The sequence below is a fragment of the Dendrobium catenatum genome, unplaced genomic scaffold, assembly GCF_001605985.2.
Source record: "Dendrobium catenatum unplaced genomic scaffold, ASM160598v2 fragScaff_scaffold_716, whole genome shotgun sequence".
In the NCBI taxonomy this organism is placed as follows: Eukaryota; Viridiplantae; Streptophyta; class Magnoliopsida; order Asparagales; family Orchidaceae; genus Dendrobium; species Dendrobium catenatum.
The window spans coordinates 22,545,035-22,559,505 of record NW_021319178.1 but is presented as its reverse complement, the minus strand read 5'-3'; the positions used below and the strand labels follow the sequence as shown (position 1 = coordinate 22,559,505).

The window sequence follows — 14,471 nt, the reverse complement described above, 5'->3', positions numbered from 1 at the left end:
GATACGACATTAAATAGAATTGCATTTTCATAGAAAAATCTTCTTATATCTATATATACTATTTTCCATGCCTCCCTAGTAGTCTCCGGGGTCATCCTCTGTGTAGTAGAAGGCATATTCTCTGATGTTTATACCATATAATAATCCATGAGACCCCTTGCACCCCTAGAAGATATGAGATTCATTGAGAAGATGAATCTAAACCGCTACGCTCACTCTCGTAGTAGGTGCCAACATCAACTTTGTCCTCGAACTGCTTCTGTGCAAGATGCTTTGACATGATAGACATGCATGTTTTTGACTATATCAAGAACTTTAGCGCAAGGTGCAATAGTCTTGTGGGATCCGGAAAGGTGCTCCTTCATCATAGTCACACACCACCCTTCATTACTTTGTCACAATAATTATATTTCAGATATACGTATAATTTGTCATTGTCTCCTACGTTCACTTAAGTGCTATGTTTTCATTATGGATCCTTCTTATGACCCGATGCAACGTTAAATCTACTTCTAACCATCATTTATGAAACTCTACAATTAAATATTAAATCTTCAAATTTATCGTAAATTAAATTTCGAGCAGCCCAAAGTGTTTTCATGTTTTCAAATGAAGTCATACTCAAGTCATGTTAAAAAGTAAACTAGATAATTTGAGCATGTACAATGAACACTAAAAGATGGTGTTAATCACCCAAAGAAGAAAGATTATCAAGAAAAGGAATATGTTGAATGTGAAATGCCTAAAATTGTGCAAGACTTGCACCAATAGAACAAAAATCTCATAAACATGAAATAGGAATGACTGAAGAAGAATAATTCATAAAGTTGACCATAAATTGTTTAATTAAAGCAAATAATCATGATGAAAATTCACATAACTTCTTGAAAGCATTTAATTGCTCCCAAGCTATTCATTCGACAAGACTCTATTCCAATGTAGATGTTGTTAATAATCCAACATCATTTGGATAGATGCATTTTCTCCTGATCGCCCACCTAATCTAATTCTCATAATACTTGATCATTTCCTTACAAGGTCAATAAAAAGCATATAAAGATATTTTCCTTGCTCAAGGTAAATTTCATTCATTTCATAATTCAAAAAGTTTCTTATGCTCTTTGTAATATAAAAGAAAATTGATCCTATCATATCAACGTGATTTTTCTAATCTTTATTCCATCATTCTTTCCATAACATTGGAGGAATCAAAAGTCAACTCCAGTATAGTTATCGCTATTTAAATCTCCCTATAATAAATTATCTTCTCTACTCTAATTTAAAAGTATATCTTCTCTACTCTGATACCAAATGATGCGAGCAAAAAATATAGGGGACCCTATATTTTTTTATCACAAAAAGAAAAACTGACTTACTAAATAAAAGAAGACACAAAATACCTCAAAAAGAAGAGATAACTTAGACATAATAGAACAACTCTTACATTTCATATAAACGAACACTTTTATAAATAAAGACTTACAAACTTGACTTTCAACATAACATGATATTACAACCCTTGACTCTTACAAATGACTCAAACAAAATGACACCCTAAACTTGCTTACTTTGAGAAGAATGATACAGATAGAGTAGCACTTGCGGAGAGACGAAAAATGTTAGAAGCCAAGACGAAAGATTGGAAAGAGCTCGCAAGATTTCTGGAGGGGATGAGAAAAAGAAGTGGACAAATCTCGCAAGCTTTTCAAATGAAACCCGCAGGTTTACATTTCCAAAAATCACATCACATAACATATCTAAAACAGCCACAAACAACTCCTATTTATAGGCACAAAAGAAGGAATACAAACAGCCACTAAAACTTAATTAAAAGTTAATTAAAATAGGAACATAGAAGGCCAAAAGACACCTAAAAACTGCAGTAAAAAACTGCACAGAAATCAGCAAAAGTCTCTTGGAATTCCTCCCAAAACAGCCACCAAATCAGTCCCAAAAACTGTCCAAATTCTGTCCAAAAACAGCCCCAAAATCTCTTCAAACAGCAGCCCAAAAATCTTCAAACAGCAGCCCAACATTGCACAGAAAACAGGGCATTAAATCCACAGGAAGAGCCCCCTAGCTTCTTCGGGAAAATAGCCCAGCTAGGGACCCGAAAACAGCACAGAAAACAAGGGGTTAAGGCACGGGAAAACAAGAGCCAGCCGCAGGAAACCAAGAGCCAAGGCGCGGGAACCCAACAGCCATTCACGGGAACCAAAGGGTCAAGCCACGGGAACCAAGGAGCCATCCACGGGAACCAAAGGGACAACACATGGGAGAATAAACATCAATTTATGAGCTAAAAAAGGTTCTCTACTAGACATTAATGAGCTGAATCTACTAGAGGACCCAAAATTCACCAAAATAAAATCTAACTTGTTTTGACCCCCCTTTGTATGCATCAGAAAGATACATACAAAAAATGGGAGAAACTACCAAAAGATCACATATTTGTTAACACATTTTATGAAATCAATTCCCAATAGTTTTCCTCTTGGTTTTATTTCCTTCTACTTCTCTTCTTGTTAAGATAAATGCTTATGAACTATTCTAGAGAAAAACAAAACAATTCTTCAGCCCGACTCCATGATTAGTTGCTTCAACCACAGAAAATCCTCTTGTATCCTATTTCTTCAATAAAATACTGCAAGAACTAACGAAGGGAGAAAAAAAAAGGGGAAATCCACTTACAGGACTTGATGAGATGCTCGGTTGGCTCGTCTGCGCAGAAATGGCTAGCGGCTTGGGCTCGGCAGTGCGCATATACAACGAAGGGACATGGAAGGAGTGCTCAGCTTGGCCTCGAGTGCTCGCAGAAACGACGAAGGAAGGGAAATGACGACGAAATCATGCTGGCCATATCGCCTCGGGTGTTCGCCTCACTCATTGCACTAACGGAATACGAAGGAAACTTCGCCAAATAGGAAGGGAGAAATTAGGGCTCGGGTGCTCTGAGCGGAGATATAAAAAGAATTTTCTTTTTTTTTATTTAGTTATTAAATATCCGATTAAATTTTACGTATTTCTAAATGGTACACGCTAAAATCGTGTCAGACACGTGTTCGTGCCGTGACGGGTGCGTGTTCGTGTCTGACACTGCATTTCCTCTTCAAGTGGAGTGTTGGTGCATCATAGGCCTTAAACCTTTCGAACACCCGATCCGGACTCTCCACCTACGAACATTTGAAGAAGATGATGATGAAGGTTTTAGAACGTCATCAAAGGCTGCAATGAAGCTTAAATAACACACCCTAAACTTAAACTGTGATGCTTAGGTGAAGTCGAAGAGGAACGCGAAGAAGAGGAAGGCAGCCGAACTCAAGGCGAAATCGTAGAACACGAACGCAGGCGAAGTTGACAAGCATGAATGCATGCAGGCAAAGTCGAAGAGCATGATGACAGACGAAGTTCAAAGTGCCCAGGCGGAGTCGAATAGCATGTGAAGTCGAATACAAAGGAAATAAGAGTATAGATATTATGTTTAGACTTTTGTTAATAATAATAGCTTTTTAAGAAGCGAACGCCTCATCGAAGTGAGGTAGGAAGCGCCTTTGTTTATTTGAGGTGTACACCTTGCGTATCAAGTTCAAGGTGTTCGTATTGACGCGCAAAGGCCTGTATTGCGCTGAGGCGTGCTTATTGTTGTGCAATTTTAAACCATGAATACACCGATAAAAACAAAAATCTTTTTTTTCATTTAGGGTGCTAAGATCATTAAAGTCAATCGCATTCTCATAATCTTTATTGAAAAGTTTAGCAAAATATCTCATCCGCCTTCGTTGAATATCATCTTCTAATAAAAACACTTTTTGATATTCATCTTGATACACATCACTTGAACTAAATCCTTACTACTCATATCCATTTTTTAGCTAACTTATACATATATATTTGCTCTCCTTAGTATCTAATCTATTATATAAAATTATAAATCATTAAAAACTAAAATCATTGCATTGCAAATTGATTTCTTAGACTCATTACTGGCTTCTTTATATCTTTTCCAGTTATCTAAATTTTTACAATAAAAATAATTTTTATAATAAATCTTCTTATTTTTTTCTCTTTTTGAACAATTTGATTCACAACCAACTAATTTAATTATTAGTAAATTTTCTCTTTGATACTCTAAGCACATCTTTTGCAATATTCATAATAACACTAATTACTTTTTCCCACATAACATTAGTATCCTCATGCACAGATAAAATCTTAAGATCTAAAATCTTACTCTCAAAAATATTTTATTAATATATTTTAAATGTCCTCATCTAATCCTAGAACAACAATCTATTTTATTTTTAATATTCTGCCCACTCATCTTAAAGTTCAAAACTAATAAGAAATATTGGGTACATAAACTTTCACTCGAAATAACTTTATAATCTTTTTAATCTAAACGATCTAATTTTCTTATAAGAAAATAATTAATCTAAATTTTACTACATTCATTCTTATAAGTGATAAATGTTCATCTCTTTTCTTGAATAAGGTATTAGCAATTACAAAATCATAAGCTAAAAAAAAATCTAATATGGTCTTATCACATTCATTAGTCACACCAAAGTCATAACCACCATGAATGTTTTTAAAATCATCTACCTCTCTACCAACATGTCTATTTAAATCTCCTCCAATAAAAACTCTTTCTTTCAGATGTATCTTTTGTATTATTTTTTATGTCATTCAAAAATTTTAATTTTGAATATATATTCAAACTTACTTGAGGAGTATAAACGTTTATAATATTAATAATCTTAGCATAAACAATAATCTTTAAAACTATGATTATATCTCTAATTCTATTAATTTTTATTACATTATCCTTTAAACTCTTGTCTATAATCACACCTACACCATTTATGGTATGAGTCTTACCAGAATATCATGTTTTAAATCCTAAACTATCAATCTCCTTAGCCTTCTCTCCAACCCATTTAGTTTCTCGAATGCAAAGAATATTAATCTTCCTATGAATCATAATATCTATTAATTTCATTAATTTGTCTGTAAGGAAACCTATATTTTAAGTTCCTTTCCTCATTTTGGAATCATGGACTAGCTTCTTTGCCCACATCCGTCCATGATGTAGGAAATTTTTCCTATTTAACATTGCATCCGAGAGCCATGCAGTGGCCCTTGCTCACTTGTCGTTGTATTCAAGCCACACAACGCATCGCTTCCAAGGAACTCCACCTTCCACTTATCAATAATAATAATAAAAAAAGAAACTACAATTTGCAAGTAAATGCTTATAGGCTTTCTTAGGTTACAATAAAAACATAAAAAAGAGAAACCTTACCCAATTCATCAGGAAATATGGTATAAAGTTATAAACCTATCAATCAGAAATTAAATTAAATGTTCCAGAAAAAAGAAGAAAACCAAGCTAGTAGAAGACATACCTTCAAAACTGTTTGATGAAAGTAGTGATTTGAGATCCGAGGGGCATAAAGCCACATTATTACAGATCTGACGAAGTCGTAATATAATGTGCAGTACAGTAGAGTAATTGCGCAATATGGTGTCAGCATTAATATACTCCCTCAGTGTACTTCTTGCCTCTGATTCCATCTTCTCATACTGCTCACGTTCTTCGGAACAGAGTTCCACAAAGCAAGTTTCAACAGTTTTTGATGGCAGTCCAACCAAACTATTGCTTCCACTATTAGTTCCTTTCATTCTTCGTAAGGAAATACTTGCCATCAAGGCCTACAAAACAAAGAAATACATAGAATCATATTGGTTAAAAGGCACTCTCTACATTCTAGACTGCCTTTCCTTCAAAAAAAAAAAATACGGCATTGAAACTTTATTAGTTGCATTATCTTCCACAATGACATGCTCCACGGTCATACAAAAGTTTTATAGACCAATTGTCCAAGTAGAAAATAGAAACTTTTATTGATTAATGGCAGCAGAAATTTTGTTGCATCTCGTTCCATCTTGTTTCTATTTCATGCATTTTATTGCATTGTTTCCCAAACAAATAGAAACACTATCTGAATGTTGAGAAATTTTGAAAAGTGAACATTTCCAAATGTGAACATAAATACAAATCCTACCACGTTTTCTTGCCTCATTCCATTCTTTCCAAGAGCATAACACAACTGAAACTTGCAATGCATTTGAATCATAATTTAGCTTAAAAAAGCTTCAGTTGTTACTAGTGCAAAAGAGCTATATTGATATAAATTCAGATGCAGTTCTTTAACATGAGGTGTAAATTGGGCTTACTTGGACATAGTTAACCCCCTTCTCAACCCTTCCAATTGCATAAATACTAAATTGTCGATGAAGTAAAATGACAATTTAATGCAATCTAGGTATACAACATCAGTAAGGTCCTTAGTCTTTATCATCATTAGCTTTATATGAAGTGTGTTATGTTAGCACTTAAAATAGATTAAAGATGATAACATCATTTGTAAAAGAGGATAAACCAAAAGGTAACTAAAATAGAGCCTGATACACCCTCTTTTTTTTTTTCTTTTTTTACACCCATTATAAAACATACCTTCAACCAAAAGTTTAAGTTTGTGGGGGTGTGATCCAACCACTTGTATTTATGCACCAATATATTTTCACTAATCCAATGTGAGATTAAATTAAATATGCTCGCATGTCTTAGTATAACCACCCAATGTTGGTAGATAATAGTTAAATAGGGAATCCTCCATTTAAGGCCAAAGCAAAAACTAATTCATGTACTACTTCAAATAAGGAGAAAAAAAAACCCTATTTCAAGTGGTTTTTTTTTCAAGAAATCAACGCATGCATTCATCATCATTGACTTTTATCCCAACTACGAGGGACCAGCTTAATAAATCCTCCTCTATAAAGAAATCCATGTAGAGCAGTGACTGAGAAAACAGAGAAAGAAGAAGAAGACAATGGTGGAGAAAGAATTATCTCTTCATTGATTTTATCTGTGAGTAATACAATGGTTTTTATAGAGCTTTGGGAGACAGGTGGTTGTAGTGTCAGGAGTCCGTTGGAGGCAGACTGGCATTGCAGCGTTGCAGGCGATCGTGCAGCCGGAGTTCGTGCTGGTGACCATGATCGGTGATGTATGCTGGCAGAACATTTTATGTTACTCTAACATCCCCCTTCAAATTGATTATCTGGTTTGCAGATAGTCAATTTGCTTCTCAATACTGCGAACCTGGAGCCGGTGAGAGGTTTGGTGAGAATGTCCGCCAGTTGATCAATGGAGTTGATATGAGTTACAGTAATTGCCTTGCGATTGATATGATCACTGATGAAGTGGTGATCAATTTCAATATGATTGGTCCTGGCGTGAAAAATGGGGTTGTCTGCCAGAGCAATGGCGGACACATTGTCGCACAGTATCTGAGTCCGAAGAGACTGCGGAACTTTGAAGTCGTTTAGGAGGCGACGTAACCAGATAACGTCCGATGTCACCGTGGCGAGAGCGCGATATTCTGCCTCTGTTGAATATTTGGGGACAGTGGATTGTTTCTTTACGCTCCATGAAATGAGGTTGGGACCCAAGTACGAGCAGAATCCCGTGATGGACTTGCGATTTTCTGAACTTGACACCCAGTCTGCGTCTGCATAGGCTGTAAGGGTGAGAGGGCCGACTTTGATTGGCATGCGATAGTCTTGAGTGCCTTTTATGTATCTCAGAAGACGTTTCAGGCATTTGAAGTCAGAACCGTTTGGGCTGTGCATATGGTGACAGATGACATTGGTGGCAAAGGCGATGTCCGGCCTTGTCACGGTGAGATATTGCAGGGAGCCCGCTATCTGCCTGTAGAATGTAGGATTATCTTATGGTGATGGATCAGCAGTGGACTTGGGTTCCTTGGGGGAGACAGGAGTGGTGACTGGTTTTGAGGAATCCAGACCGGCTGAATGAAGAATGTCCATGGCATAGTGTGCCTAACGCAGAAACAGACCGGTTGGTGTGGACTGAATTTGAATGCCAAGGAAGAGATTTGCATTATCCAGTTGTTTGAGGGAGAATGTTTGCTTAAGCTGACGAAGGAGTTTATGAAGGGTGGGTTAGTGATTGCGGACAGGAGGAGGTCGTCGATGTATATGAGCAAATAAAGCTGAACGTCGTGATTGTCGTAGATGAGCATAGAGGGATCCGCCTTGCTGAAGTGGAAGCCGAAGGCAAGTAGGAAGGTCGTCAGTTTGTGAAACCACTGACGGGGGGCTTGCTTGAGGCCATAGAGTGCTTTTTGCAGTTTACAGACATGATTCAGATGTGTGGGATCGATGAAGCCTTGTGGTTGCTTCATGTAAACATCTTCTTGAAGATCACCATATAGAAATGCATTGTTGATGTCTAATTGGTGAATCGGCCAGCCTCGGTGAAGAGAAATAATGAGCAGCACTCGAATGATCGGCATCTTAGCCATAGGACTAAAGGTCTGTTGATAATTGATGTCCTGTTTTTGACTGAATCCTTGGGCTACAAGCCATGCTTTGTAGCAATTGACGGTGCCATCGGTGTTGAGCTTTGTCTTGTATGTACATCTGCAGCCGAGAACTGGTGTGTGTTTGGGAGGAGGAGTGAGATGACAGGTACCTTGATTTGGAGAGCCATAAATTCTGTTGACATTTCTTGTCGCCAGTGAGGGAATTTGGCGGCTTCGGTGTAGCATGAGGGAGTTGGATTAGTATCTGTTATAGCAAGTAAATCAAAGATTTTTTTCAGTTTGAGATGGCCGGTCTGAAGGCGAGTCTGCATATGATGTTTTGGCGCGAGAGCGGGAGAATTTGAAATTTCAGTGGGAGAAGCTGAGTTGATGGATGTCTGTGAGGGAAGATTGGGGAAGTAAAGTATGAGTGTTTGAATCGACTGTGGGATGGGTATGAACTGGTGGTTGAGAAGAGCTCGTGTATGTGGAGGTTGGAATGAGAAGCAGAGGAGGAATGGGTGCTGATGGGGAAGGAGGTTGAGAAATGGGTGATGTTGCATATGGAAAGTGTTGTTCGTTGAATGTCACATGTCGTGAGATATAAATTTTTTGGTTGTGTAGGTTGTAGCATCGATATCCTTTGTGAGAGGTTGAATAGCCGAGGAAGATACATGGTGTGGATCGGGAGGCTAGCTTGTGTGGTGTTTGAGGCTTCAGGGATGAGGTGGGAAGTCGATTTATAAGATAATTTGATGTCTGAACAGCCTCAACCCAGAAGATGAAGGGTAAGCTCGCTGCGTGTAGGAGCGTTCGTGCGGTTTCGATGAGATGCCGGTGTTTCCTTTCGGATACGCCGTTTTTCTCGGGGGTATAGGGACAGCTAAGCTCGTGGTGTATGCTGTGTTTTGAGAGTAAGTTAGAAAGTCATGTCCGGTGAATTCTCCGCCACCGTCGGAGCGCAATGTTTTTATTGAGGTTGTGAACTGAGTTTTTATAAGAGTATAGAAGTGTTGAAATTTTGTACTTGATTCATTTTTTGAATGCATTAAGTATAAGCAGCAAAAACGCGTGCAATCATCTATGAATACTATGTAATATTGATAACCAGAGAGAGGGAAGAGGAGAAGGTCCCCAGACGTCGGTATGTATTAAGGTGAACGGAGTAGTTACATGAGTAGCTTCCTTTGGAAAAGGGAGCTTGTGGCTCTTGGCCACTTTACAGGAAGTGCAGTTAAAATTGAAAAACTTAAGACTGGTAGCTGGTAGAAGCCTAGATAGATTGATCATCAAGCGGTGATGCGGATGACCCAGACGGGCGTGCCAGAGAGCGGTGGAGTCTTGTGTGATGTTGAGAGCATGAACGGGAGCTTGGCGTGGAAGGCGAATTGGTAGATTCCTTCACGGTTATGGCCATGGAGTAGAATTTTGTTGTCCTGAAAATCCTTGAGAGTGAAACCGTTAGAATCAAAAGATATGGAACAATTGTTATCTTTTGTTAATTTGGATATTGACAAGAGGTTATGAGCGAGAGAGGGGACATGGAGAAGGTTTTGTAGTTTGAGCTTCCAGGTTGAGTCTGGAAGTGGCAGAAGACCGGCGCCGATGTGATGAATGGGAAGGGAAGATCCGCTTGCTGTAGATATTGAATCCATTCCTTGGTATGGGAGAGAATGTTGTAGATTTGCAATGTCTGTTGTAAGGTGTGTGGAAGCACCGGAGTCGAGTACCCAGTCTGTGGTGGCAACAGCTTGTGTTTGGGTGAGAAGAGCATGGTTTGGTGGACCTTGCTGTGTGTAGTTGGAGTTGTAACGGTGCCAGCATGCTAAGGTTAGATGGCCCGGTTTGCCGCATATTTGGCATATCGGTCTGTCGGCATTCTACGGTGGATTGGCAGCTGGTTTGGCTGATGTGGTAGACGGACTGAAGGCAGCTCCTCTTCCTCGACCTCCCCTGTAGTTCGAGTTACGCCCGCGTCCTCGCGAGGCGTATAGAGCTTGAAGCTCAGGAGTGGTGGTCGTGTCCTATTGAATCTCTGTTTGCAAATTTATTTCTTCGCTGCAGAGTAGTGAGTACAGAGATTCAAGAGTGACGGGTAGCAGAGAGATCCTGATAGCTACTTTGAATGGGTTATAGGAGGTCGGTAGACCTTTGAGGGTATAGAGGATTATATCTTCTGTGTCGATATAACCTCCTGCGGCAGCAATATTATCTACGAGCGATTTCACTTTGCCCATATATTGTGAAATTGTTTGATCTCTCATTTGAATGTTATGGAGTTCGTTTTTCAACTGTATGACGCGTGATCTGTTGGTGGGATGCAGCCTTAGCTCCAGCGCTGTCCAGATTTCGCAGGAAGTTTTGAGATGCAAAATGTAGGGGAGCACGGACGATGAGATAGTAGAGAAGAGAGCTGAGATGAGATTTTATCCACGAGCTTCCAGATTTTGTAATCTACATTGGTTGAAGTTGAGTCTGAGGACTCTGGCAGACAGGTGACCGAGCCGGTGATGTATCCTTCGAAGCCATTGGCAGCGAAAGCCTGGTAGATCTGAAGTCTCCAGATAGCGTAATTATCTGTGGTAAGCTGAGTATGTACTATGAGTTTAAGGTTTGACATCAGAAATTTTAGTGAGGGCGGAATGACAGTGGCTGCCATGGAAGAGGACAATGTAGATGATGTCCTGTACTGGGTAAAGGAATTATGTTCGGTCATTGCTGCTTGAGCGACGAAAGAAGCCCAGTGTCACGGCTCTGATACCATAAAGAAATCCCTGTAGAGCAGTGACAGAGAAAACAGAGAAAGAAGAAGAAGACAATGGTGGAGAAAGTATTAGCTCTTCATTGATTTTATCTGTGAGTAATACAATGTTTTTTATAGAGCTTTGGGAGATAGGTAGTTGTAGTGTCAGGAGTCTGTTGGAGGCAGACTGGCATTGCAGCGTTGCAGGCGATCGTGCAGCCGGAGTTCGTGCTGGTGACCGTGATCGATGAAGTATGCTGGCGGAACATTTTATGTTACTCTAACACTCTAGCCACTACCAACTGTAATATTAGACATTGAAATCCAAAATAAATACAAACATAACACTTAGGAATAGAGATTGGCAAAGAAAGTGGAACACACCGCTCTTCGCAATATTGCTAGTAACATTCAATCAAAATCTATGTTCCACATAGATATTGGGTGATCCATTAGTTGGTTTAGTTTAACCCAAAAATTCTATCAAAGAGAGGCAGTAAGAATAGGGAAAAAAAAGGAAAAGAAGTTGAAAAAAAACAAGTAAATGAACAACAAATAAAGAAAGTTATCTTACTTGTAAGCGTGCTATTCCACTAGCGCTCCCTTGATCCAATGGACGTTGGACAAGTCTCTGCCAATAGTTCTTAATTGAGAACGGAAGAAACCTTAAAAATGCCATGAGAGAGTACAAATCAAAGGAATTATTCTGTATTGGAGTTCCTGTTACTACCCACCTCCTCTCAGCCTTCAACTCAACAACTGCTTTAGTTTGTTGTGATAAGAAGTTCTTAATAACATGGGCCTCATCCAAAATAACTCTCAACCACTCTATCTTCTTCAGAGGGGACTGTGATGAGCTAAACTCCAAAGCCAAAGTTTTATATGTTGTCAGCACAAGATCATGGCTCAGGAGCAAATCCACTTCCTTTTTGCGCTCCCCATGATACAAATACACCTGTAAACTACCAGGTCTAGTATGTTGCTCCAGTTGAGCTATCCAAGTCGTAAGGACCGATGATGGGCAAACAACTAAAGTTGTTTTGGGGCTTGAAACCTTATCCTTGCTATCCAAAATGCCACCATTATAATCATCAACATCTGTTTTACGTTTCTTCCTAGAACTCACAACCTTTTTGTTGCCAGACTTGTGCTTCCTTGCACTAGATGTTCCAACGTCGTCTACCAAGGTATAAGAAACACTACTAACTGGTTTATTAGTAGCAATCAAAGATAACAAAGTGAGGGTTTTACCCAATCCCATGTCATCAGCGAAGATTCCACCCTTGAGCGGCTCTGGCCGGTCGTTTGTCAAGTGATTTGTCAGCACATTGAGAAAGCCCCCATTCTTCTCCTTCCAAAATAATGGCAAGTCCTGTGAGTTCTCCCTGTTGACCAACCAACCCAACCCTTCCTTCTGGTGAGGAAACAGCTCCGTCAAGATGACATCCTTAGGAGGTTCAAGATGCTCAATCCCCTTCCCCTCCTTCCCCACAAGTGCAAATATCTCATCGACCATTCGCCGCTCCTTGGAAGCATTAGTAGAGGTGGACTCATTGACAATGACAGACTCAGATAGGCCGAACTCGTGGTCATCGGGAGTGAAGAGATGAAGGCCGCCGTCTTCAATGGCGCATTGGACTGTGGGGATGGCGTCAGGGAGGGCGAAAATATGAATTTGGCAGGGAAGACGGTAGGGACTTCTTCCACTAGGCGGGGGCTTGGGAACGATGGCCTCCACGGCGGAGATGATGCGCGAGTCGAGGAGAGGAGCAAGGACAGCCGCCACAGTGCGCTCGATGTGACCGACTTGAACTGCGCTGGAGTTGAGGACCTTGATGGCGTTGGGATCGTACGTGTTGAGGGGTTCGCGGACAAGACCCACAAGCTCCCGACCATTGATGGTGCCGGAGTAGTAGCGGAGGCCGACGATATTGGCGATGACGAAGCCGATGAGGTAGGAGTCTGAGAACACTTGCGAGGGAACACTTAGGACATCGCCATCTCCACCGTCGTATTGTTCAAGGAATTGCTTCCAGAGATCGTCTTCTTCCTCCATACGTAGCCGAAGCGAGAGTAAGGGGTTAGGGGTTTTCTAGAGAACCGAGCGGCAAGGGGATTTTGAAAGGCGGTGTGAAATGTAGAAGGGTTTTTTTGTTTTTTTTTTTTTTTTTTTTTTTTTTTTTTTTCTTGTTTATTTAAATCATTTTATAAAATTTTATTAATAAATTATGACATTATTTATATTGTTGGTAATCTGCCAAAATTTTTTTCATATCATTATTTGTATTTTGTCTGTAAATTTTCTGAAACTAAGTTATTAGTTATATACATTCGCCTTATTTCAAAGTTAAATAGAAATTATTTGCATTTTTTTTAACAAATTATTATTATTATTATTTACATAGAAGTCCAAAAACCTTACTTTTTCAAGAAATAGCTTTGATGGAGGAAGAGAATTCATACTTTTATGCTAATGTGTTGTCCATGGCGTTGTGATTGTTTTATACAAAAGGAATTGTATTATCATGGACAGAATGAATTAGTAACAGGTTACCCTCTGATTCCTCAGTTGTTGGAACTTTCCCTTATGTTGCTGAACTATTGTTCAAGACTAGCTGGGAATGAATATTTTCAATATTACTATATGCCAACATTCCAAAATATTCACATTTTCCTAAATCCTACTCAACATATTATTGTGATTAGTCATGATTCTTCCTTGTTGTTAAGAGAAAAGAGTGATTGCATTGACTCTACTTCTTTATTTTGGCTTAATTTGATTAAAAGTACAAAATTGAACAAAATGTTGTAGCATAAGTAGCAAGAATGATTTCCTTGCTTGCTTGCATTGAAAAATAATATATGATGTTATGTTACACAAATCAAATTATGTGAGTCATACTAATTGAGTGTGAATTTATGCTTACCAATGTCACCTAGACATCATCCATATGAACATACAAACTGTAAGTTTTTTATTATTTTATTTTTAATATTTTATCTATTTAAATAATAAATTGAATAAAAACTTTAAAACATGAAAAATATTTATTGCTATGCAACTTGAATTACTTATTAAAAAAGTAAAACTTAATCATTCAATTATTTTGTCCTCGCACTTATTTTTAATGGTAGACATATGAATTAGTTATTATGCATTAAAATACCTTGAAATAAACTTCCTCTCTCTATAATTTTCTCTTCTATAATCCTTCTTCAAACAGCTGTTTGGTGGGGGGGGAGGTTGTTCTGGAAAAATAAAAATTAATTGGATTTTGACCATTTATAAAAAAAAATTTATGCTAGTCCCACAACTCTCAAAACCTCAATGTCGCAGA

The 14,471-nt window shown here is 38.7% G+C and overlaps 1 protein-coding gene across 1 annotated transcript; it reads right to left on the bottom strand.

Annotated features, from left to right (window-relative positions):
- Positions 1-1,901: 1,901 nt before the first annotated feature.
- On the bottom strand, positions 1,902-13,264 carry LOC110110812 (putative SWI/SNF-related matrix-associated actin-dependent regulator of chromatin subfamily A member 3-like 1). Its single transcript, XM_020842447.2, has 3 exons — positions 11,708-13,264; positions 5,386-5,712; positions 1,902-2,015 (listed from the first exon to the last, which is right to left on the bottom strand). The coding sequence occupies exons 1-3, from the start codon at positions 13,187-13,189 to the stop codon at positions 1,902-1,904; spliced, it is 1,923 nt and encodes a 640-aa protein (XP_020698106.1). The 5' UTR covers positions 13,190-13,264.
- Between the last annotated feature and the right edge of the window lie 1,207 nt (positions 13,265-14,471).